Source organism: Elgaria multicarinata, chromosome 3 (genome assembly GCF_023053635.1).
Source record: "Elgaria multicarinata webbii isolate HBS135686 ecotype San Diego chromosome 3, rElgMul1.1.pri, whole genome shotgun sequence".
NCBI classification, from domain to species: Eukaryota; Metazoa; Chordata; class Lepidosauria; order Squamata; family Anguidae; genus Elgaria; species Elgaria multicarinata.
The window spans coordinates 145,989,247-146,014,163 of record NC_086173.1 but is presented as its reverse complement, the minus strand read 5'-3'; the positions used below and the strand labels follow the sequence as shown (position 1 = coordinate 146,014,163).

At 46.2% G+C, this 24,917-nt stretch overlaps 2 protein-coding genes and 1 non-coding gene across 3 annotated transcripts; 1 reads left to right on the top strand and 2 right to left on the bottom strand.

The window, feature by feature from the left end:
- Window positions 1–1,704: 1,704 nt before the first annotated feature.
- On the bottom strand, window positions 1,705–2,232 carry LOC134395496 (histone H1-like). The gene has a single exon (XM_063121660.1). It carries the CDS (start codon window positions 2,230–2,232, stop codon window positions 1,705–1,707), a length of 528 nt encoding a protein of 175 aa, XP_062977730.1.
- A 2,566-nt stretch (window positions 2,233–4,798) lies between these two features.
- On the bottom strand, window positions 4,799–4,871 carry TRNAV-CAC (transfer RNA valine (anticodon CAC)). Its single transcript has one exon. It is a non-coding gene; the product is annotated as a tRNA-Val (tRNA).
- A 2,700-nt stretch (window positions 4,872–7,571) lies between these two features.
- RACK1 (receptor for activated C kinase 1) lies at window positions 7,572–23,490 on the top strand. Its single transcript, XM_063122241.1, has 8 exons — window positions 7,572–7,804; window positions 9,762–9,933; window positions 11,216–11,363; window positions 12,918–13,013; window positions 18,938–19,048; window positions 21,000–21,140; window positions 22,250–22,360; window positions 23,340–23,490. Exons 1-8 carry the CDS (start codon window positions 7,696–7,698, stop codon window positions 23,403–23,405), a joined length of 954 nt encoding a protein of 317 aa, XP_062978311.1. The 5' UTR covers window positions 7,572–7,695; the 3' UTR covers window positions 23,406–23,490.
- The last annotated feature ends 1,427 nt before the right edge of the window (window positions 23,491–24,917 follow it).

The window sequence follows — 24,917 nt, the reverse complement described above, 5'->3', positions numbered from 1 at the left end:
GAGTTACATCTATTTGTGGTGAGCCTGGTGGGAAGACGAAGGCTAAGACAAAGTCCCAGTCTTCTAGAGCAGGGCTACAGTTTCCGGTGGGCAGAATGCATCAACTGCTTTGGAAAGGAAAATACGCAGAGAGAATTGGAGCAAGAGCTCCTGTTTACCTAGCTGCAGTCCTTGAATACATCAACTCCGAGATCCTGAAGCTGGCAGGTGATGCAGCCAGATACAGGAAGAAGAGGAGGGTTACCCTGCACCACCTGCAGCTGTGCAGGCAGACATGGAGTTTCACAAGCTGATGGAAGGAGTCCTCATTGCAGGGCTGGGTGCTGCCTAACGTTCAGACTGCACTTTTGCCAAAGAAAGCGGAAAGTATCACTGTGAGTCAGGGCTGTCGTAACAGCATTATAGGCCCCCAGGCAAAGCAGTGCACTGGGCCCTGCGTACACAACCACTCACAGGAATAAAAATGTAAATTATCAATAAAATAAACTTATATTTATTGGTACCTCCAACAAAATCAGTGTTTTGACATTAAAAAACCCCAGCAAAGATTAATCAATACAAACGTTTGGACAATATAACATGAGCCTTGAACTTGAAAAACAAAAATTAGTGTTAAATTCTGGTCTGCATAGATTAGCATGGGGCCCTTATGCTCGTGGGGGGCCCAGGCAACTGCCCAGCATGCCCAGCATGCCCATGCATTAAGACGGCACTGCTGTTGAGTAGCGGCATAGCGGCTAAATCTTCAAAGACAACAGATTCAAGTTGAGTTCTACTCTTGCCAAAGTGCAGTAAAGACTTCTGACTGCGCGGATTAATACACCGAGACCCAAAGGCTCTTCTAAGAGCCATCTCACATGATTCTAAAAGAGCTGAACTCGGAATGGTGAAAAACACATTTTCCTTTAAGTAAAGCTGGGCTTGGATGCAATGGGAAGGAACAATCCCTTGGAATCTCTACTTGGCCTCTTCCATTTACTTAACCTGCAATCATATGTTTACCTGTAAGTTAAGTTATATTGCATTATACCGCTGAATATACCGAATCTCTTGGGCAGTATTAAAAAAATACCCTAAATTAAATGGGGCTTCTGAGAATGTGCCTTAAAAGTCTTATGTACATAATTGATGAAAAACAAAATGGGCACAAATCCAGCCAAGTCCAAGAATTTTTGTCCTGTTTGTTTCAGTGGAAGAGTAAGGCATGCGTTATCTCCTTTTGAAATAAGATCCAACCATTTGCTTTGGTTAGATTTTGCATTTTTCTGTATTGGTATGAGAAAATACACAATAAATGTATCCCTAAGTTTTTTGTAGAATATCCTTAAGTCGCTTCATGAAAAAACCCAGCCACGTCAATAAAGTTTGATTTTTGGTTGCTATTTTTATATTTTAATTTTTAATGTGTTGTAAACCACCTGGTGAAGATATTTGGCCTGAAATGTTTAAAAGGTAATCAATGGAGAGGCAGTCGAGTTTTCAGAACCCAACAAATATTTTAACATGTTACTAAGCCTTCACAGCACCGAGTTCTCAAGAGGCAAGTGGCGTTGATGGGAGGTTTTTATATATATATATACACACACACACACACACACACATACATACTATTATTTTATATACCTAAAAATGCACCAGCTCTTCCAGGAAATTCTGAGTGGCTCTTAAAAGAGCCTTTTTGTTGATGGCTAAGGTGGAGTTTTGTTAGTAACTACCTTTCCCTGTTGGATGTTTGTTAAGCTGACGTTTCCTACCAGGGGCGGCTGATGTTCGGCTCTTGAGACCTTTGGGTTTATTAACCGCTGGCTGCTTCTTCCTGGATTTCTTTTTAGGCTCTTTATTCCCCGCCGCTTTTTTGGCAGCCGCTGTTTTCTGTTTCTCCTTTTTCGGTTTGCCGGTCTTCTTTCTCGCCTGAGCGCCGCTGAACTTGAAGGAGCCCGATGCACCGCTGCCAGTTATACGGATCAATAATCCGTTAGAGACCAAATTGTTCAGCTCCCTTTTGAGGCGGCTGTTGTTCTTGCTTACGTTGTACCCGGCTTCAGTGAGAAATTTCTTGAGAGCTGCCAAGGACAGACCTTTTCGTGACGGATTGCAAGTCTCGAAAGCCTGCATAATAAGCTGAGACAGAGAACTAGAAACACGATTCTTTCCCCTTTTCGTAGGCTCAGATGTATCGGAGGTTGAAGCTTCTGCCGAAACAGGGGCTCCCTGCCGCTTTTCATGAACCATCCTGCCACCTGCTGGAAACCACACTGAGAAACGTGCAGGTCAAGAGGTATTTATATAGTGCTGGGTCTGACGTAACACGACTCAACTTGCTGATGTCCCTCCTCCGCGCTTTTTTTTTGCTCGTTGAAGAGGACCTTAACAGTTTTAGTTTTCACTCAGGTCCAGTTCCGTGCATCCCGTTTGTCGAATACAATGTTAGTTTCTATACAACCACTCAAAAATGGATGCAAATATTTTCTCAATCTTGAAAACAACCAATCATTTATTATTGAGCACTCCTAAAATTCTATTCCACATAGTGTGAAACGATGAGGGATTTGCCCCGGGGGGGGGGGGAATCTACACTACTGCTTTTAAAGCGCTTTAAAAACGTTTTGAAATCTGTATATGCAGTGTGTCCTGGGCCCCAACAGTTGTCAAAACTGTTATAAAGCGCTTTAAAGCAGTAGTGTAGATCCTCCTCATGAAGGAAAGGGAGGGGGAAATATTACGTTTTACAGCAATACCCATCTTACCCGTTTTCCCCCCTTTGCTTCCTTTTTTCAATCATCGGCTGTTTTCTACATTGCCATGTGCATGCCACTAACAGTGCAATCCAATTCAGGTATTCTAGGAAGAAAGCCCTGCTGATTTCAGTGAAACTTTCTCCCTTGCAAGTTGTTGCAACCTAAGAGCCCAATCCTATGCATGTTTATTTGAAAGTAGGTCACACAGTGTGCAAAGGACTGCAGCAAAATAGTACAATAGCTTACATATTCACTCAGAGGGCTGAAGACAGCTTGTAACACTTGATATCAAATTGACCTCTAAGACATCTGTATTTGTTTAATTAGTGGAGCAAAATTTATGAGTGTGAGAGATTTATTTTATTCAAAGTATGTTTATCCCACTCCTCAACCAAAATGTTTCTCAGAGCGGCTTACATAGTCAGTAAAACAAGACGGTGCTTGCCCGCAGGCTTACAACTTAAAAAGATATGACGTATTAGGAAAAAAGAATCGGGAGGGAAGAAGTGAAAAAATCAAGTCATTCATCAGGGCCTCTTCCTCCTCACATCTCCTTTAGTTGAATTACTGGTAGTTACAGTTGAGAAGCCTTCATGGAGCAGATCTTTCAACAGGGCTGTTTGTTTTTCATGTGCTTTAAATATCAAATTTCATAAGTTATGCCAGCTGCAAAATACTACATGCCATTGCATGTCAGCTATGTCAGATACATACTGCTGTATTCCCTTGTTTAACCTTCACGTAACCCACACTCACCAGATTTGCCCAACACAACTCCCGAGCAGGAGTTGCATATTCCAAATGGCAGCCATGCACACCACAGCCTCACCACAGGTTTTTAAAAAATGCATAACGTGACAGCCCACCATGGCTTAGTTATCATTTTGTGCAAATAGCCCCATTTTTTCCTGGCTGGTGCAAGCCGGTAGGGCTGGGGATTAAGTGATAGATTCGTTTCGTTACTCTCCACAAGCCACATTCTGGATTGGTCTTTTAGCTGCAACTGAAATCAAAGGGACTTAAGTCATATCTTTGTCCCATCGAATTTTAACCTAAATCCAATTAACTTGGTCTGGATCGAACACATTGTGTTTAGCTCTGTTACACATATTGGGGCTTAGTTTCAGCAAGGGGACTAAAGCAGCATTCCCCAACATGCCTCTGCGAGATGTGCTGAACTCCATCATCCACAGCCATGCTGGGCAGCAGTCTTGAATAGAGTTGAGGAGGGGGGTGAGGTGGAACAACAGAAGATGAGGGAAAATTTATTTATTTATTTATTTATTTATTTATTACATTTCTATACCGCCCAATAGCCGGAGCTCTTAAGATAGCAGTGGTCAAGGTGAGAGAGGAGATCATGGACCAGAGCTTTCATCAAGGGTCATATTTTCAGACTATTGCAGAAGGAGAAGCCTGGAGAGGAACTGTGATGGGTTGAATGTGGAGAGCAAATAAGGAAGAGCCAAACATGTGTACTCTGAAATCAACAGGACTTATTTCTATGAGGCTTACTCCCAGGTACAGGATTGCAGCTTTACAGTGCGTCCTAACCATGTCTTCTCTGAAGTAAACCCCACTGAATTCAATAGGGCTTACTTCCTAGTAAGTATACTCAGGATTGCAGATTTAAAGTATGAAAGAATGAGAGTTCATTTTGATGACTGATCATACCAACAGATCAGAGTTTATATTCAGACTTTATTGACAGATGTGTACTTCACTGTGTAACAAGAAATACAACTGTGAATGGAGGGTTGAATAAATTTGTACATCTTTTTAAAATCAATTCACATACTTTAGTTTTTACAGATCTTCATTACTTCATGAGATTGCTACTCAAGTGAATATAATTTATCGTTGTCCCTTATCAAAACAAGATAAATTTATCTTGCTTTATGGATTTATAAATTCAAATAGTAATTGGAAAACATGATTATTTGCCTGTTTAAATAAATCTATAAAACATCTGACATTTTAAAACTAGACTGCTTCAATTGAAGTTTTGATCTATATCCTCCATGAGGGGAATAAAAGGAGATTTTTAAAAAGCATTTAGTTGTTTCTGCCCGGTTTCGAACCGGGGACCTTTCGCGTGTGAGGCGAACGTGATAACCACTACACTACAGAAACCCAACTGTAAGCTTTCTGTGAGCTGGTCTGGCTGATAGCAAAGCATGACTGGAATGAAACCCATGACTGCCAAGAAGAACCTGCTGACACACCATTTTGGGGTCTGAGTCATTTTAGTCAAGCTACTCATTCTCAGCGAGTGTTAGGCATGCCACGATCTTTAGGCTATAAACTCTGCTTATGATGTGTATAGGGTTGCAGCCGGAGTTTATTAAGTTCATAAGGGTATAGCCGGATGAAAACATCAAGCCAGTGTACAGCTGCTGTGAAAAGCTAGTGTCATACTGGGGATCGTTTAGAAAGGCATCAAAAATAAAACCGCCAATATCTTACTGCCCTTCTACAAATCTACAGTGAACCTTTTCAGACGACACTCTTAAGACATGGTGATTAAGAGTTTTGAGCTAAACATTATGGCTTAGTGTGTCTTGTGAACCATGACTTAGCATGTTGTGTGAATCATTCCTAACCATGGTGGCTACATAACCATGGTTTAAACATGCTCACCCTTTTGCAGACCATTTTCTGCAAAAGGGTTAGTGGCCTAACCATGGCTTAGCATGTTGTCTGAACAGGCCCATTGTGTTGTCAAGGGTGGGACCTGGGTTGGAGAGGTCACAGGATACTGCATATCCCAGCTTCTCCTCTAGTCACCTTTCCCTGTCCCTAAAATCAGATTTGGGGCTTCAGGAAGAAGACACTGTGGTTCTTTCTGTGACAGGGAGGGATCAGAACACAGATTCCCCTTCCCAAGATGTTTGCAGTTTCTATGGCCTCGGGAAGGGGACTCCAAAACAGCCTATGGTTCCTGGGATACTCTCCCAGGACTATAGGATTGTACCCTAAATGGACTAGCCTCTATCAATGACTAGACTTAAACATGATATATATATATTCTTTTTTATTTGTCTTTCAATTTGTAAAATTCATTAAAAAAATTCTTTTAAATAAAAACTGACTACCATTTCAAAATTCCAAAGCAATGCAGGGTTGTGGTTTCAACTTTTTAAAAAAGCACCTCCTTTATTGAGTAAGGCTTTTAGCAGGTTTTAATAAGGTCTTTTGGACCATTTATTGCTGCATTGATTTAAGATTTTCTGCATTTTTTGTGCTTTTTAAATTTGCATTTTTAAAAACTTGAATAAGCCACCTGAATCTTCATTTGTGATGGAAAGCTGCAGCTTGTGTTTTTAATTAAATGGGCTGCGGTCTGTGGGAAGAACTGTGTGGCAGAAGCATTTATTTGTTTGTTCCACTCCCAAATTTGATGGGGGGATGACAGGGGCTCCTGAGGAAGGAGTTGTTGTTTACCCCAGTGCAAAGATCAAGACAGCAAAAATTAAATAAGCATCAGGCAGAGGGTGAGATCTACATGTGAAAGCCCTCCCCTGCTGGGACTGTAAACAACTTTATCCAAACTTGTGTGTCAGCTGCCATGAAGATAGTGAAAAGGAAAGGATATAAACCTGTTAAAGGAATACATTTTTATTAGTAGTAGTAGTATCATTATTATTATTAGAATAACTTACATTCCACCTTTTAACTAAACAAATTTATAAGCCAGCTTATGAAGTATTAATAACATAGGAACAATTAAATACCATAATAAAACCTAATCAACAAGAGTAGCAAAACAGCGAGTTACACAGAATTAAAGTAGCAGCAGCATTATTGTTCATGGAAACCCTGGGTGAATCAAACTTAGCAATATAGGCTCCAGGCAAATTCTCCTGGGGAAAGAATTCCAGAGACTGAAGAACCACCACAGACAATGCCCTTCCTCCAGTTGTTCCCTGCCTTTAGGGTCTCCAGTAGCCTTTCCCTACTGGAGGCCTCCAGATGTGTTGGATTACAACTCCTATTATCCCCAGCCAGCACGTAGCCCACATCTGGAGGATACCAGATGGAGGAAGGCTGCAGTAAAGAATTAGATTGTCAGTCTGGGGCTGCTGTTTTAGGCTTACTTAACTAGGAATATGTCTCATTGAAACCCATGGGTCTTACTTCAGAGTAGACCTGTATAGGATCCTGCTGTAACAATCAGATTTACAGCACGCGCAGGCATAAGTTCCTCGAGCATCTCCTGATCCTCCTTTCCCTCCTGCCGTAGGGAACTCATATTTCTTCAAACTGACAATGCAATCCTATACGTGTTTACTCCGAAGTAACCCCCACTGAGCTCAATGGGACTTATTCCCATATAAACGTGTACAGGATTGCAGCCTTAACACTCCCAAACCGGGCGTCCACAGACGGTCCGATCCCAGATGGGGATGAGCCAGTTCCCCGGGGATCCTTTCTTTGCAGCAGGGACTTCCGTGTGCAGATCGGCGCGGTGGACCCCGCCGCTGCATATGCCAGGATCCTCTCTAGGACACCGTGTTCTCGCCGTGCACGGAGGACTCCCGTCACAGAACATCGCGATATGTAAGACGTCAGAGCGCCGCCATGTCGGAGGTCTGCGAAGAAATAGCGCCGCGCCGCCGCCTTATCTAAGAAGCGCGTCGCCGGACTTCGCATTTATGAGGGGGGAAATTTAGAGAACTACAAATCGCGATCCTAACTCCGAATTGTTGACAAAGTGCTTTCCACGGAGTGGGCCTTCTCAGCTCCTCCGTACAGGTTAACGTGGAGGCAGCCATGTTGTCGTACGGAGCCGTCGCGCAAGCGCGCGAGGAGAGGCTATTTCCGCTTCCGGAAGAAGCTACCGCTTCCTTTCTCTCGCTGGGCCTGAGCGAGCTGGCAGGTCCGAGCTGAGGGCCGCCGCTGAATCCGCCGCCATCCTCCGTCTACCGCGGGAGCTCGAGCCCTCTCAGCCGCCGCCATGACGGAGCAGATGACCCTGCGTGGCACCCTCAAGGGCCACAACGGCTGGGTGACCCAGATCGCCACCACCCCGCAGTTCCCAGACATGATCCTCTCCGCCTCGCGCGGTAAGGAGGAGGAGCAGGGGCGAGACCAACTCACAAGGCGGTGCAGGGGGAGAGGGGGCCGATAGACTGAAGCGGGACAGGCCACTGGGGGAGGGGGAGACCAGCTGCCTCTTAGCCTACGCGGGGAGGTGGGGGACCGCGTGGAAGCCACTAGCTCTCGGGTCGGCTCAGGGGGTGATGCTTAATAGAGATGACCAAAGGCCTATATGGCTAGCATGGCTTGACTTTCTGGTGATAAAGCGCGCGGGGGCCCCTCCCCAAAATGAGGGTGGCCTTCCCAAGCTGCGTCTCATCATCTTCTAGGAAGGTTGAGGTGGGGGGGGGGGGGGAATTAAGTTGCAACAACCTATGTGCAACATTTCACGTGGTGATATGTGTGCGTATACACAGATATGCCCATCTGCTTCTTTCCTTCCAGTCCCAATGATTAAATCTGACATTGTCTACTGATCTTAATTGGGGTCTGAAGACATGTCCTGCAATTATGATGGGACATAAGGGGATCTGTTAAGAAAACAGATGGCTTCCTTTGGGTCCAGCCTGTTCAGAACCTTTAATTGGAAACTGTGTGTCCAAAAGTTAACGATTGGGCGGGCCCATGGTTCTAGAATGATGAAGCACTGCTTCAGAGCTCTTAGACTTGGGGAGATAACTTCTTCATTAAGTGGAGCCCTGAGGTCAACAACCATAGGCAGGTGTGAAATAGTGGCTAAGGAACAGGGTGCATCTGAGCACATGCTCAAACCAGAAATTCATGATCAATTCCAGAATCAAGCTCACAAGTTCTTTCACACAAAAATCTGTTAAAAAACTCCTGTTTCAGCAGCCATTTTTTTTAAAAAAATAAGAAAATTTGCACGTGTTAGTAAGTATAATGAGTTTGACTTGTTAGTGGACAGCTTCAGTTTAGGACAATTGATTTCAGATTTGGGACAGACAGGCATTATACATCTCTGGAGCGTTGATCCTAGGGTGGTTGCTGTCTGACCCTAGCTCAGACTTCCCCAGTGTAGTGTCCTCCAGATATTTTGGACTCCCAATGCCCATCAGCCTCAGCCATGATGGGAATTGTGGTCCAAACAGTTGGGGAAGGCTGCTGTAGGTTATTATGCGATCTTTAGGAATAGGCCAAGGGGTTCCCACAACTCCAGCAAGCTCTTGAGGCTGCTTGTCCTTGTGCTCTTCCTGTGCTCTCTTGATGCACATATAGATGGCTAAAAGGGGTCAGGTTAACATCCCAGGACGTATTGGATAGGATGGTTTCTTGGGGCCAGGATGTTGAGGTTCTTTGCAAGTCAAGAAGCAAAACCCTACAGTTTGATCCTGGTATAGCAGCTAAGGTGTAAAACGTGGATCATAACTATGTTCACCTGCATGATGTCCCACTGATGTAAGGGGACTTGCCTCCCAGTAAGTGTGGTTATGACTGCAGTCTGATGTGGATTCAAGTGAGGGTATGTTTCAGTGTGTTGGGGATTTCTGACAGAGGCCTGATTTTCGCATAGATGGTGAAGCTGTGCCTAGATTGTCACACGTCAAACTGCAGGTGAGGATTGAATGCTCTTTCTGCGCAGAGAGAACTAGATGGCAGGGAGGAGCGTTCTACCATTGTCCGGATTCCCCACCACATCAGTTTTTTTGTGTTCAGGAATCTGTTCATGTTGGAGCTTTCAATCACTTGTAGGGCCGAAGCCACAATGGGATGCAGGATCTTAGGGGGGGTGGGGTGCAGAACCCTTTGCTGTCCTTGGGAAGGGCCATAGCTCAATGGGATAGAGCACCTGCTTTGCATGCAGAAGGTCTCAGGTGTGCTCCGCAGCTTCTCCAGGTAGGGCAAGTAAAAGAATCCCACCTGAAACCCAAGAGAGCCACTGCCAGTCAGTGTCGACAGTATTGGGCTAGTTAGACCAAGGGTCGGTCTCCGTATAAGGCAGCTTCTTATGTTCCTCACTTGCAGACAAGACCATCATCATGTGGAAGCTGACCCGAGATGAAACCAACTATGGGATCCCCCAGCGAGCCCTGCGGGGCCACTCCCACTTCGTCAGTGATGTGGTTATCTCTTCAGATGGGCAGTTTGCCCTCTCTGGCTCCTGGGATGGCACCCTGCGTCTCTGGGACCTCACAACGTGAGTGCTGGTTGGGGTGAAATGTGGGGAGTGGGGGCCCATCTTGCCCGATGCCGAAGAGTTGCGCCTTTAACATCTTGCCAATTAGTTCCCAACTTACTGTCTAGATTTATTTATTTATTTACAATATTTATATACTGCTCCCCATTGAAAATTTCAGAGTGGTGTACAAGATAAAATAAAAACAGAATAAAACACTTTAAAATATATTTTAAAAGAAGCAAAATGTACAGTGAACTGTGGCTGGTCATTAAGGAAAGGCTTCCTGGAATAACGTTTTCAGGAGGCGCTGAAAGGAATATAAAGTAGATCAGCCTTCTTCAACCTGCTGCCTCTTCAGATGCGTTGAACAGCGTCTCCCATCATCCTCAGCCTGCATGATGGGGGTTGTAATCCAGCACATCTGTAGAGACGCCAGGTTAGAGAAGGCTGGTCTATATTTTTCTCCCCTGCCCCCTTCCCAGGTTTGCTTTTAGGATCAGGGTTTCTGTTGGCCTCCTCCTGTCCCAGTGATTAGATCTGACACACATCTACCGACTCCGTTGGGGTCTGATGAAATGTCCTGCAATTATGAGGGGACGCTATAGAGGAGAGCCGAGAAATTAAAAGCTTTCCGGTTTCGTTCCTTGAAACCCTATCAGGGCAGGGAGAACAGTTTTGTCCGGGATTTTGTAGCCCATCTGTGCTGCACCTTTCAAGTAGTTTTAAAGCAGCGTGTCCGTCAGGCTTCCCTGATTTTGGGAGCAGGGGTGAGTTATTCTCAGATATGTTGCATCCCTTTTGTTCCCCAAAGTTCAAGGATGGAAAGAGCAATTAAATTGCTTTGCATTGGTAGCATAGGTATGTGCTTGGGGGTCACAGCGGCCTCCATTCAGCAGGCAGGGATTGATGGGATCAAAGGCCAGAATCTGTTGTTGCTGGCTGGCTTCGTCATCCCACTGAAGCTGCATGAGATGGTGGGAGCAGCTTTGGTCTCGCTCCTCCCTAGCGCTCGCCAGCTGCTGAACTTGGAGTGAGGAACTTATCCTATTAACGTGGCCCCATCGTAAAAGTGTCATTCTCCAGTGGGGGGGATGACCCTTGAAACAGGAGAGCTCCTTAGAAAGTTTACTTTTTTATATCCCTAGAGAGGGAACTGGACCATATTCAGAGTTGGGGCTGCCGGGGTGGTGGGCTTTGCAAGAGGGAAAAAGGCAAGGCGAGGAGTGATTTGGCCTGAGGCGGCCTCCTCTCCTGCCTCACACTGGGAGGGAACTGATGTGTGGAATCTCCTCCCTTACAGAGGCACCACCACCCGGCGCTTCGTGGGCCACACCAAGGATGTGCTGAGCGTGGCTTTCTCCTCTGACAACCGCCAGATTGTCTCAGGCTCCAGGGACAAAACCATTAAGCTCTGGAACACCCTGGGCGTCTGCAAGTACACTGTGCAGGTGAGTCTTTCCTCCCTTTCTCCCAGACCTTGGCACTGAGTGCCCCTAAAATTCAACTCTCATGTTAGGCTCTCAAGTGAGGCGGCAGGTGTGCCAAAGCTTTGGTGCGCCTGTCACAGCTTTTGGGTTCAGAACTGCCAGCGTTTTGCCCGTCAGCTCCAGCCAGTATGGAAAGAGTGTAGGGCAAAGCTCAGCTAGTGTTAACAAAGCCCTTGGGGGATTTCAGCACACGAAGGTGTAGATTGCAGACTCCCACGGGGCTAGTCCCACTATTGCACAAAGGTAAAACTGGCAGGATAGTCCAGTGGTTATTTGGAATCCTGTTTCATGTGTGACAGGCTGAGCCATGGTTCTGCTGCTTGGGAGCTCAAGGTTCAGTCCCACAGACTCCATAGACCCTGTTCAGACAACACACTAAACCGCATTGCTTCAGCATTTTGAGCGAAACATTATGGCTTAGCGTGTCATGTGATCCACGGCTTAGTGTGTCATGTGAACCATTCCTAACCACAGTTTAAACACGCTCACTAACCATTTGCTGCAAAATGGTTAGTGGCCTAACCATCATTTAGCATGTTGTCTGAACAGGCCCACTGGCTGGTAATACGCAAGTCTACAGTTGACACACAGCCATATATATGAGGAGAGCAGTGCATGGATTCTCATTGGTGGCTCTAGTCCACCCTTCCCCAAGCTAGTGCCCTCTAGTTGTTTTGGACTTCAGTTCCCATGAGCCTCAACCAACATAGCCAGTGGACAGGAATCCTGGAAGTTGTAGTCCAAAATGGAGGGCATCAGCCGGGAGAGGCTGCTCTAGTCTCTCTCTATTAAGTGAGAGCTATCTACTTGCACCTAAGCTAGCAGGCTAAAGCCTGGGTTCGCGTGATCACCACAGCCCGCCATGGTTGTGGTACATGCCAGGCATCGTTTGAATATGCCAGCTGCGGTGTGCCCACCATAGTTTGTTGTGTCGTGAAAACGCGGGCAGCATGGGTTATACAAGGGTTAAGCAACTCTCAGATAACCCAGGGGTTGTTTTTGGGTTACCAAAGCGTTGTTTAACCTTTGTATAACTAATGTCATCCATGCTTGCATTATGTGCAAGCGCACCATGGTTTTCATATTCAAAATGACAGCCAGCACCACAGGTTAAGGAACCCATGGTGGCTTAGCGTTAGGTGGGAACAACCCAAAAGTGTTTCTTTCAGTTGGCTGATCTTTCTGTGACTATTGTGTGTTGATGCGCTGTCAGTGTACATAGAACTTTACAGATCCCAAAGAACTTGCAAGCTACATTTCAACAGGCGGTGATTGCAGCAGAGGGAAAGGGAGGAATGACAGGGGGCAAAGGGTAATGGGAGGAATATGTGCACATGGAATTACACGCTTACATTTTAGTAGGGAGCAAGGTCTGGAGGTTAAGTGATGTGTCCAAGTCTGGAGTGTCCCAGTGTTGTTAGTTTCTTTTAAGGGTCATTCTATCGTAAGATATCACCACCTCGCTCAGAGTACTGTAATGTTTTTTCTGACCCTCCATTCCTTTTCCCCCTCCAGGATGAGAGCCACTCTGAGTGGGTGTCCTGCGTGCGCTTCTCCCCCAACAGCAGCAACCCCATCATTGTCTCCTGTGGCTGGGACAAGCTGGTGAAGGTGAGTTGGGGATTCTCGTTAATGCGAGAACTTGACTCCAGGGCCCAGCATCCCCACCCACCTGTCCCTGAAAAGTTTTGAGAAACCACAGCCAGCCCAGCAAAGCTTGGAACATAGAGAATTTTCCCAAATTTGATGGCAACCTGGGACCCACCCCAATCTCTCTCCATCAGTTAAGCAGGGGCGCTGGGACCTCCTGGGCCCATCAGGCCTGTGCAGAAGCCACTCTAAGGTAGGGGTGTGCACGGACCCCCCGCTCCGCTTCACTTGCAGATCCGCCATTTTTCGGAGCGGGTCGCTCCGCCCCGCCCCCGCTCCGCCCACTTCCGCTCCGCTCCGCTCGGAGCTCCGGATCGGATCCGGAGCTCCGTTTTTGCCCCCCCATAGGCTTGCATTGAAAGCTAAAAAAGTAAACAACTTTTTTTCCGTTGAAGTTAGAAACCTCACGTTTGGCACCATGACACCTCATGGGCGTATACACACACACGCCAAGTTTCAAGGCAATCCCATCATCCCCTGATTTTTGGCGAATTTTTGAAAATCGGGCACCCCATTCACACCCCTTGGGATAGCTCCGTCAATTTGCATGTTACAAACCTCAAACTCGGCACCAGGGCAGCTTATCCATGTGTCCACATGCACGCCAAGTTGCAAGCAAATCCCATCATCCCCTGATTTTTGGCGCGGCTCTACCCTCTAACGCACCTCCCATAACCCTAATTCACACCCCTTTAGATAGCTCCGTCAATTTGCACGTTAGAAACCTCAAACTCAGCACCATGATAGCTTATCCACGTGTCCACATGCACGCCAAGTTTCAAGGCAATCCCATCATCCCCTGATTTTTGGGGAATTTATGAAAATCGGGCACCCCATTCACACCCCTTGGGATAGCTCCGTCAATTTGCATGTTAGAAACCTCAAACTCGGCACCAGGAGAGCTTATCCATGTGTCCACATGCACGCCAAGTTGCAAGCAAATCCCATCATCCCCTGATTTTTGGCATGGCTTAACTCACCCCAAATTGTCCCATTCTACAACTACGTCAATTTGCACGTTAGAAACCTCAAACTCAGCACCATGATAGCTTATCCACGTGTCCACATGCACGCCAAGTTTCAAGGCAATCCCATCATCCCCTGATTTTTGGGGAATTTATGAAAATCGGGCACCCCATTCACACCCCTTGGGATAGCTCCGTCAATTTGCATGTTAGAAACCTCAAACTCGGCACCAGGAGAGCTTATCCATGTGTCCACATGCACGCCAAGTTGCAAGCAAATCCCATCATCCCCTGATTTTTGGCGCGGCTTAAACTTTTTAACTCACCCCAAATCAAGTCCCATTCTACAACTACGTCAATTTGCACGTTAGAAACCTATCCTTTGGTCCCATGACAGCTTACCCATGTGTCCCCATGGACACCAAGTTTCAAGGCAATCCCATCATCCCCTGATGTTAGGGGAACTTTTGAAATTTGAACACTCCAGTATGTCAGGGATTTAAAGTTGCAATTGCAGACAGCTCAATGGGGCCAGTTCCAAGGCAATCCCAACATGCCACGAGATAACCCTAAATCTTCTGGCACATTTGAAAAAGGGATTATTGAATTTGATAAAGTCTAAGTGAGCGCAGGAAGGACTTCTCCCCTGAGTCAAAGCAAGACACATACACCATCGCTGCAAGGCGGGAAGGGGAGAATTATTATTATTATTATTATTTATTTATATAGCACCATCAATGGAAAGCAGGCAGGCAGCATGCATTGTAGTGCCGCAAGGATGGCTTGAGCACTAACGCATAGCAAACCAACCCATAAGTGGGCGCAAAGTGAGGCAAAGATGGCTGGTTGTTTCTTTCTAAGCCAGCAGTTACGCCTTGAGGGGCACAGAGGAGGACGATTGGGAGCAAACCAGGCACCAGGCGGGCAGAGAGGCAGGCAGAGTAGGCGAGGAGTCAGTCCTGGCAGATGCCCCACCACAGCAGCACCCCGGGGGAGGCGGGCAGGCAGGCAGGCAGGCTGCGGGCATTTCTGGGGGCACAAGGAAGTGATGGCTGGTTTCTAAGCCAGCATTGCAGTTAGTCACGCATTGCAAACGCAAACCATCCCAGCGAGTCGGTCACCGAGGAGGACAGGCTAGCAGAGGGGCAGGCAGAGTGACATGTCATAGATCTAGTATTGGGGAGGAGTCAGTCCCGGCAGATGCCCCAACACAGTAGCACCCTGGGTGGGCATTGGAAAACGCCATCTTGTGGGTCAATACTTCCCCCACCCCATGTCCTGCAGGGTTGCCTGCCTAACCCTTGTGGGGATGGGAGATGGAGAGCTTAGAGTGGCAGTGCCAGCAGCAGCCTTCGGCTTTCCCCTGGAACCAGTCGCCTTGCCCGCCTCTTTCCCCAGCAAGATCGCCTGGTGCTGCCTATGAAGATGCATCTTCATGCTGCTGGTTCCATAATGCCCTGTCGATGAACCCCTGCTTAGGCTGAGTTTGCAGTGGCGACAGACAGCAAAGCGGGGATCCGCTCCCAACTCAAAGTGGTCCCACACGATGCTTGTCTTTCGTTTCTGTGGTGACACCACCAATTGCCCGCCTGAGCTCTCTGGTGTTGCCACAGAAACAGGGGTGTGGGATGAGACTGGGGAGAGAGCCTCGGCCTGCTGCTGCTCCTCCTCAGCCCCCACATCCTGGAGGCCCACCGCCTCCTCCTCCTCCCCCCCCTCCACTGTGCTGAGGACCTCGTCTAGGTCCATCAGCGGGCTCGTGGGCTGAAAGGAGAATGAAGGAGTTGGGGATACTCCTCCTCCTCTAATGGCACTGCTGCCACGTGCCTCTTGCAAACGGGCACTTTTCCCATTCCCACCCTCAAAAAGAGAACGCCGGGCACAAGTTGCAGAAGAGAGTGGCTCTGCCTGCTGCTTGTCCTGCTTCTGTTTTGGAGCAGTCAGCCAAGGAGTTGCCCGTTTGAGTTTCACAGGAGGAGAGGAAGCCCTGCTGGCAGACTGAGCCTTGCTGCTTTCAGCACGCCTGCTTTCTCTTTTCATGATGACTAACAAAATATTAATACTACTAATACTATGTATAAGGTACTACTAAGAATATGTATAAGAAGAATATAATATGTTTAAATGTAGGGAAATGGGACAAGAACAATAAAATATACTACTACTAATATGTATGAGAATATACTACTAAGAATATCTACAAGAATATAATAATATGTTTTAGAATATTACTAATAAATGTAGGGAAATGGGACAAGAAATGGGACAACCACTACTATAAGAAGAACAAAATATGAATACTACTACTAATATGTATGAGAATGTATACTAATAGACTACTAAGACTATGTCAAAGAATATAATAATAATATGTTTAAGAATAGGGAAATGGTGTGCGTATGCTTTCCCCAAAATGCTCAATCTGTGGCTGCCTGTTGAACTTGACAAAAGCAGCCCACTCCGTCGAAGTTACACAGAGAAGAAAAAGAGAATCCAATTTTTTTGGTATATTTGGTATATAGAAGATAGAAGGAAACACAATCAGGATTTAAGAGAGGGGAGGGGGAAAAAGAACCAACCACTACTATAAGAAGAACAAAATATGAATACTAATATAATATGTATGAGAATATATACTAATGGACTATGTGAAAGAATATAATAAAATATGTTTAAGAATATAAATGTAGGGAAATGGGACAAAAAGTGTGTGTATGCTTTCAAAAGAAAGCTTTCACAAAAGCAGAACAGTCAGGCTTTAATACAGGGAAGGGGGGGCAACCAACCCAACCACACACTCCAAAATTCAAAAATAAAGTTTATATTAAATCAAAGTAAGGGGAAAACACAGGGCAAACTAAGCTACAAGTCAGAAAGAAGCAAACAAACACACACACGCGCCAAACTAAACCTATATTAAATTAATCTATCTCCAAAGCAGGAGCACTAGCTAAGTAAGTGTTCCCTCCACGAACGCCAACCCACAAAGAGACACAAAACAGAAAGTTCTCAGGGTGGGTCTGCCTTAGTCCCCCCTCCAACGCTGGGATTGGAGGAGGATGCTTTCTGAGGAGATGAATTCTCATCAGGATTGGGAGTTGAATGTGCCTGTCATCGCTTCCAAAATAATAATAATAATAAAAAAAAAAAACCCAAACCCCGATTTTTAAAAAAATATTGCACGTGAACCACAGCACGCAGAAAGTTGAGAGTGGTCTCAAAATGACCCCCATCCACGACTCTCTGTGCACAAGAATTTTCAGAACGATAGCTTAAACCCCCCCCCAGTTATCCCCGATTCTTTCCCTCAATGCAATCCTATGGGCGAAAAGCCGAAACGGAGCCCCGCGGTTGACCCTATTTTTAAAAAACTTCTAGCCCGCGACCCGTACGATGCAGAAAGTTGAGAGTGGTCTCAAAATGACCCCCATCCACGACTCTCTGTGCACAAGAATTTTCAGAACGATAGCTTAAACCCCCCCCCAGTTATCCCCGATTCTTTCCCTCAATGCAATCCTATGGGCGAAAAGCCGAAACGCAGTTTGAGCCCCGCGGTTGACCCGATTTTTAAAAAAATATTGCACGTGAACCACAGCACGCAGAGAGGTGAGAGTGGTCTCAAAATGACCCCCATCCACGACTCTCTGTGCACAAGAATTTCCAGAACGATAGCTTCAAAAACAACGTAGTTATGCGCGATTATTTGCCGCAATGCAATCCTATGGCGAAATGTTTTCAAGATGGCGACCGGAGCGCTCCGACTGAACTCGGAGCTCCGAAAAATGGTCGCTTCTCTTCGCCTTGCTTCTAGGGGGTCCGCGGTCCGCTCCTACTCCGCCTCTGGGTAAGGCGGAGCAGGCCAATCCGCTACTGCTTCTACGCTCCTAATCGGAGCGGAGCACATCCCTACTCTAAGGAAGCAAAAGCTTGCAAAACAGGGCTGAGCCACTTGTGACCCTCCAGCCACTTTGGCCGGCAACTCCCATCAGCCCTCGCTATTGGCTATGCTGGCTAGGGCTTATGGGAGTTGTAGTCCATGACAACTGGAAGGCCACAAGTTGCCCAGCCCTAGTGTAAAGGGAAGGAGGATGTTCCATTGACAAACAAGCCCCTTCCCCACAAAGCATTAACAGCCCAAATAGTAACACAGCCTCTCGTTTGTGCTGTCTTCTGCTTGGGGGTGGGACAATAATGGGTTTTGGCAGTCTTCGTCTGTACAGGGGAGATGTGTTGGAAGACTCCCACCTCCATAAGTAAGCCTGCATCAATCTTGAAAAGCCCTTGTTGTTCAACATTGGAGAGCAGTCACTGACTAGAACAGAAGGGGAAAGGATTGGGGACTTTTAAGTCTTGAAGATGCCACAGGACCCTGTTGTAAAAAAGCTTTCCCAACAATATGTTTGCGTTTCACATACATTTCCTGGTTTTATATCTCCAGCCTTTCCTCTGTGGAAGTTGCAAATCACGTGTTTATTTTAGCCCTTCTTTCCTGACTTGGCACAAAGCTGGTCCAGGGACACCCAGCTTGCTGACCAGGTGCTGAGTTTAAGAACCCCGGGTGCTTTGGGTGGGGCACTCCCACATAACTCTGCCCCAGATCTACTCTTGTTTCTGAGCCTTGGGAAGAAACAACTCCCAAGTGTTTTGGGTTTTTGTGCTGATACGAGGTCTGAACTGTTTTTACTCTTAATGCAAACTATCTTAGAAAGCTGAACTTCTGAGCTCTTCTTGCAAGTTGTTCCGAGGCCCTCTGCTGCCTTTTTTTTTTTAAAAAAAAAAAAATAGAAGCACAAGCGTGAGATGTCCAAAATGCACCACCTACAGATGTTGGCCATGGCTTTGTGGTCTTAAGCGCTCACACACAAACCTTTAGAACCTCCAAGCCGTTGCATGATGGCTTCCCTGTTCTCCATCTTGTAGGTCTGGAATTTGGCCAACTGCAAACTGAAGACCAACCACATTGGGCACACCGGCTACCTGAATACAGTGACGGTCTCGCCCGATGGCTCCCTGTGTGCTTCTGGTGGCAAGGTAAGTCGGGAGTGGTGGGTGGGGGGAGATGTGCTTCTTTCCTTTTTCTACATTCCTGCTTGTCTTGTTTCTGCTCAGTTCTTTCAAGCAAACCTGGCTGGGCATGTGCTTACTGGAGAGAGAGAGAGCAAGAGAGAAAGGCTTCTAGGCTCATATCTAGGAGCCAGGCATTGACTCAAGATGCTTGGGGTTTGCTTTTTCATGGGATATGAGCAATACCTTCTCTTATATTCACTAAATGTGATCCTTTGCATGGTGAAGAAATAGAAAATGCACTTTTCTACATAGCAGTTACATGTGGCAGAAATATGGCACTGTTTTGGCTCGGGGGGTCAGGCTTACACGGTTGTCTAATGTTATCTATCTCAATGTGTCTAAAGAAAAAGTAGTGCAAGGAGGGGAAAAGCTGTATTGAAGCTGCGCAATGAGCCATCCTAGGGTACTGTGAAGATGTCCTTGACGTTTTTTCAAGGAAATGGACAATATTCATCTGATGGGGAGACAGAAGAGAGGTTGATGGCACTGTCGATCCAGGAAAAGCAAGAAACTGCTGTTTTTAAGCCTGCACGTAGATAAAAACACTGCTTTGGAGTTCATTCTGGTCTGGCTGCCAGAAACATTTGCAAGGGATCCTGGGAGTGGTGGATTTGCGAGGAGGCTTAAGAATCCTCATGGTATTTGAGTTACCACATGCGATGGTTGAGGATGGATGTGCTATTAGAATAAATAGCCAAGAAGACTCTCATAACGAAGAAAGATTTAGGGTTGGAACAAGCTTCCTGTGCATGTTAGGAAATCCTATTTTGGGGGAGGTTTTTCAAGAACGTCCAGGCAGGGATTGCTTGATGTACCTGATGCCCTGCCTTGGAAAGGAAGTCTTAAGTGTCCCATAATTTCCAGTGCAACAGAGCTGTTGTCCTGACTGGTGACATTTGCTCCTTACCCATCTCAGTCTATTGCCAGAAGACCTTGGCCCAGCTGTGATGAAACCTACAAGCACCGTCTGACTCCTTTATCACCCTGATGATACTCAGAGGCTGTTTCTGAGCTGCCCAGACTTTAGATGGGAATTTGTTTCTTTGAAGAAAGCATTTTACTTTGAAGAGAGCTTCAGCTAGTGGGCGATATAAAAATGTAATAAATAAATAATTTTTTCTGACTATTATTTGATAGGCAGGTCCGCAAATAAAGGTGCTAGCTTGAAATGTGAAGCCCTGGTGCCCTTTTCACTGCAGAAGGTTGTAGCCAATTTTAATCCTACTTAGAGTAAATTAATGAGACCTAAGTTATACTCACATTACTCTGGACATGAGTGGTTGTTAAGAACTGATTTATATGTTACCTTATTCACACTTAACTCGGCCCAGAGGGCGAGCCGCCTCATTTTAGTGCAGTGATAGGCAACCTAGTGCCCTTTCGATGTTCTGGACTACAACTCCCAGTCAGCATGGCCAATGATCAGGGATTATGGAGGTTGTAATCCCCCCTCCAAACAAAAATATCTGGAGGCTTACCCCTGGTTTAATGGTTTCTAGCTAGGAAACTCCATGCGATAGAGAGAAATTGTATGATAGTGGTTCACGGGGGTGGAAATTTGCCATGTAAGCACAGATAATGTCACACGTTGTATGTGATCTCTTTTTATGGTTTTAAATTCTGTATATTTGTTTTTAAAGTTCCGTGTTTTAATCTTTATAAACCACCCAGAGAGCTTCAGCTATGGGGTAGTATTTAAATGCAGTAAATGATGATGTTGATACCCAGCCTTGTCTCTGAGCTTGTTTCTTCATCTTTTAAATGAATAATATGCTTGCTGAATTTTGGGGAAGGGGCGTTGGCATGCTGTTTGAAGGTGCGCTTTAAAAGAACAGGGAACCATCGCTTCATTTGCTTATTACCACATTCCTCTTAAAACTGCTTTCTACCTGATGACTTCTTCCTTCCATTCTAGGATGGCCAGGCCATGTTGTGGGACTTGAACGAAGGCAAGCACCTGTACACACTGGATGGTGGGGACATCATCAACGCCTTATGCTTCAGCCCCAACCGCTACTGGCTGTGTGCTGCCACTGGGCCCAGCATCAAGATATGGGTACGTCATTCTTGTTATTTGTATTTATTAGAATGTAAGCCTATGCGGCAGGGTCTTGCTATTTACTGTTTTACTCTGTACAGCACCATGTACATTGATGGTGCTATATAAATAAGCAATAATAATAATAATAATAATAATAATAATATAATATAATACATAACCAACACCTAAAATTGAAAGGCAAGGTAGTCCTGCCCACAGGCTCACAATCTAAGAGATACAATACATAGAGCAAAAGCAGTGGGGAAAGAAGAAGAAAGCAGGCACTGCAGTTGCAGCATCACCTTGTCTGGCCAATGGGAGTTTTGCGTTGGCTGTTGGTAGAGGAACTTCCCTTCTAATTCCCCTCTGCCATTTTATCCTTGGCTGCACATTCCCCCATGCCAGTATATTCTTGGCTTCCCTGGACTTCATTGCTTAACTGTTTCTATAGGATCAGCTATGGACATGGTGATTTACAGAGTGAAGCCTGGCCCCACCCCTGCTAAGTCTCCGCCCCCAGGGAGCTTACAATCTAAAGTTTTGACAGTGGGGGAAAAACTACACAGGGTCAGGAGGGAAGAAAATGTAGTGATAGATATTTATGTTTAGTTTTACTTAGGGATGGGGACTGCCACCTCTTGAATTCACTCTGTACAACACAGACCTGTTCACGTGGTTGGGAGGATGTGCTGTGACTTCATGGGCTTGTTTATGCTATGATGAAACACACTATGCCGTCTGACACTACTTCCATGTGGAAAACCAGAGGCTGTTTCTGAGCCTGTTGCCCAAATGACATTGGAAGTATAAATAGCCAGTGTGGTATAGTGGTTAGAGTGTTGGGCTAGGACTCAGGAGATCCGGGTTCTAGTCCCCACTTGGCCATAAAGCCCACTGGGTGACTTTGGGCCAGTCGCTGACTCACAGCCCACTGACTCACAGGGTTCTTGTGAGGATAAAATGCAGTAGAGGAGGACCGTGTGTGCCATCTTGGGTTCCTTACAAGAAAAAAAAAGGTGGGCTGTATGTTTAATAAGAAATAAATCATTGGTGAGAACTAACAAGCCTGAAAGTTCATGGCTCTATGTTGACCCTGCCCTGCCCTCCTTTTTTCTTTTTCTCAGGACCTGGAAGGCAAGATCATTGTGGATGAGCTCAAGCAGGAGGTGATCAGCACCAGCAGCAAGGCGGAGCCTCCCCAGTGCACCTCATTGGCCTGGTCTGCTGACGGACAGGTAAGAGCAGGAATGTGCGAGACTCCCAAGTGGAGAGTGGCGCTGTAGTTTCCTCCACCCAAGAAAGCAGGGTTTGTCCATGTCTGCACTTCTGAGTCTGCTGTATGCTGTTTGTGGCATGTTTAGTTCTTAAGGGAAAGCACAGGATCCTGTGTGGCAGCTACAACTGCCAACGTCTAAGACACTCTAGGGAAAGGTGGTAGGACTGAAAAAATCCCAGGCACCTGGTCCCTGGGCTCCTAAAAACTTAACAGTGGCATGTATTGGGGATAGATAGATAGATAGATATATAGATAGATAGATAGATAGATAGATAGATAGATAGATAGATGTATTTGAACTGGCATCTGTTTGGGGTGTTCCAGGTACAGTCTTAAGTCTGTTGTCTGCCATCTTCTTCCCTCATTCCACTCTGGTGACATTAGATCCTGTCTGGCTTTGGATATTCAGGTTAAGGGGGTGGAGGCTCGCAAAACAGCCGAGCTGGTCTAAAGCTGTCACCTGATAGGGTGAGAACATCCAGCAACCAAAATGCCTCTTAGTCGTCGCCCCCCCCCCCCCCCCCCCCCCGCCTTTCTTCACTTACAGCTCCACTTGCAGTGTAGGCATATTTGCATCTTATCCCTTCCTGGTCTTCCCTTCAAAGGGGAGCATGTTAATCCTCCCAGGTTTTAAGTAGCTTCTAGTGTGGTCTGTCACCTGCCTCTGTCCTCCACCTCCTAGAATCCATTAGCCTGAGCAATTGCAGGCGTGATGCACTGGGCAGCTTTGTGTGGTCCTGATAATGTGACATCTACAATGTATGAATAGCCTGCCATATTCTTCCACATGAAGGAATTTAGAGGGATCATTGTGTGCCTTGGTTTGCCCAAATAAGCTCCTCCCCCCCATGGTGATTCTTGCCAAGTGACTGCTGCCCCCCTTGCCAGTATTTACCACCCCATTTGTTGACCCTGTTTCTCTCTCTCTTTTCCATCAGACTCTGTTTGCAGGCTACACAGATAACTTGGTTCGTGTCTGGCAGGTCACTATCGGAACCAGATGAAAGAGTGCAATTGACCACAGAGCACAGGCTATAATTATGTAAAAAAAAAAAAGACTTCAATAAAAACATTTTTTTTGTGCTGAAAGTGATCTGTGTCGAACTGATCCCAACACGCCCAGCCAGACTTCTGGAGGACACAGGGTTGGGAAAGCTGCCTTAAGTGACGAAGCATTGGGAGATATAGTGAGCATGTCAGAACCCTGGTGGAACAATGAGAATCAGTACAATTAATTCTAACGTTTACGTATCTCTAAAAGAATGGGTTGACTTCAAAGGAAGTTCAAAGGGAGAGTCAGTCACTTGGTGGTTATTTAAAACAATTATGATAAGCTCAGGTTCAATGTATGCTACAATCAGGAAATGTACCACATCTAAGACGATGCCAGGGGACCTAACAAGGCTATATAGCTATAAGAGCCAGTGGGTTGTAGTGGTTAGACTAGGTAGACCCAGGTTCTATTCCCTACTGTGCCATGAAGCTCACTGGGTGACTGGTCCAATCACTGACTCTCAGCCTAACCTACCTCACAAGGTTGTTGTGAGGATAAAATGGAGAGGAGAAGGACTGGGTAAGCTGTCTTGGGTTCCTTGGTGGGAAAAAGATATTCTAAGGCTTCCTCTGAAAAGATGAAGTCTTGCCTCAATGAGGGGAATCAAAAATGAGCAGACGTCCTTTCAAAACTTTACAACAGGTTTGCAGATGTAGATGTAGGACTACAACACCGGGCTCCAGTTGGTGGATCTCTGGGTTCTAGTAAATATCCTGCAATCCTGAAGTCCATTTACCCCTGGAGTATGTTGATCAGATGGGGGTGTGAGGATTTGAGTATATAGCTAAAAACTTTAGTTATATCCAGCTTCTTTTCTGTGGGTGGGAACATTCTCTCTGTGTGTTTCCACCTGGCCGAGGGGAGATTTTCTCCACTTATTCTCTCCTGCAGCCCCCACCCCACCCCCTGAAGATTGCAAGGAGAGAAGGGAATCAACTCCTTTCCGCTGGTGGAATTCCTCCATGGGATTGGAAGCCGCCTGTCGACACAAGGAGCCCTTCCGTTCATGGAAGACAGCTGGGTCCAACCCCCCAAAGTTCCAAGTCCATGATTAGGAAAGGGGTCGTCATACTTATATATAAAGCAATAGTGCTGCCTGCGCAGGCGCAGAGCCCCATATGTGTGATGCACAGAGACCACGAAGAAGAAGCAAAATGGTCAGGGGTTAGATGCAACTTCTCCCTGAGGAAATGCTAAAGTACTTTATTGTAGAGAAATGCTGATGAAGGCTGCAATCTCTTAGTCCTTGGGAGCGTCACCCAGGAGATATAGGATACTATAGGCTTCTGAGACACAGGATACTGAGGTCCTCCCTGGACTGGCTGTTCTGCTATCAATAAGTGCAAAGGGGGGCACAGATCTGGATGTGCCTGTCATTTCCTGAACATGTCCCCTGAACTAGTGACAATAAACCAAAGAAAAGGGGTGGGGGAGGGAAAGGCCCTTCTTTTGCCCTAGCTGT

What these genes read in the sequence shown, in the direction of transcription:
- LOC134395496 (XM_063121660.1), bottom strand. Translation starts at nt 2,232, where the DNA reads ATGGTTCATGAAAAGCGGCAGGGAGCCCCTGTTTCGGCAGAAGCTTCA.
- RACK1 (XM_063122241.1), top strand. Translation starts at nt 7,696, where the DNA reads ATGACGGAGCAGATGACCCTGCGTGGCACCCTCAAGGGCCACAACGGC. An exon ending in CGTCTCTGGGACCTCACAAC is followed by an intron (nt 9,934 to 11,215) that starts GTGAGTGCTGGT and finishes CCTCCCTTACAG; the next exon opens with AGGCACCACCACCCGGCGCT. An exon ending in TCTGCAAGTACACTGTGCAG is followed by an intron (nt 11,364 to 12,917) that starts GTGAGTCTTTCC and finishes TTCCCCCTCCAG; the next exon opens with GATGAGAGCCACTCTGAGTG.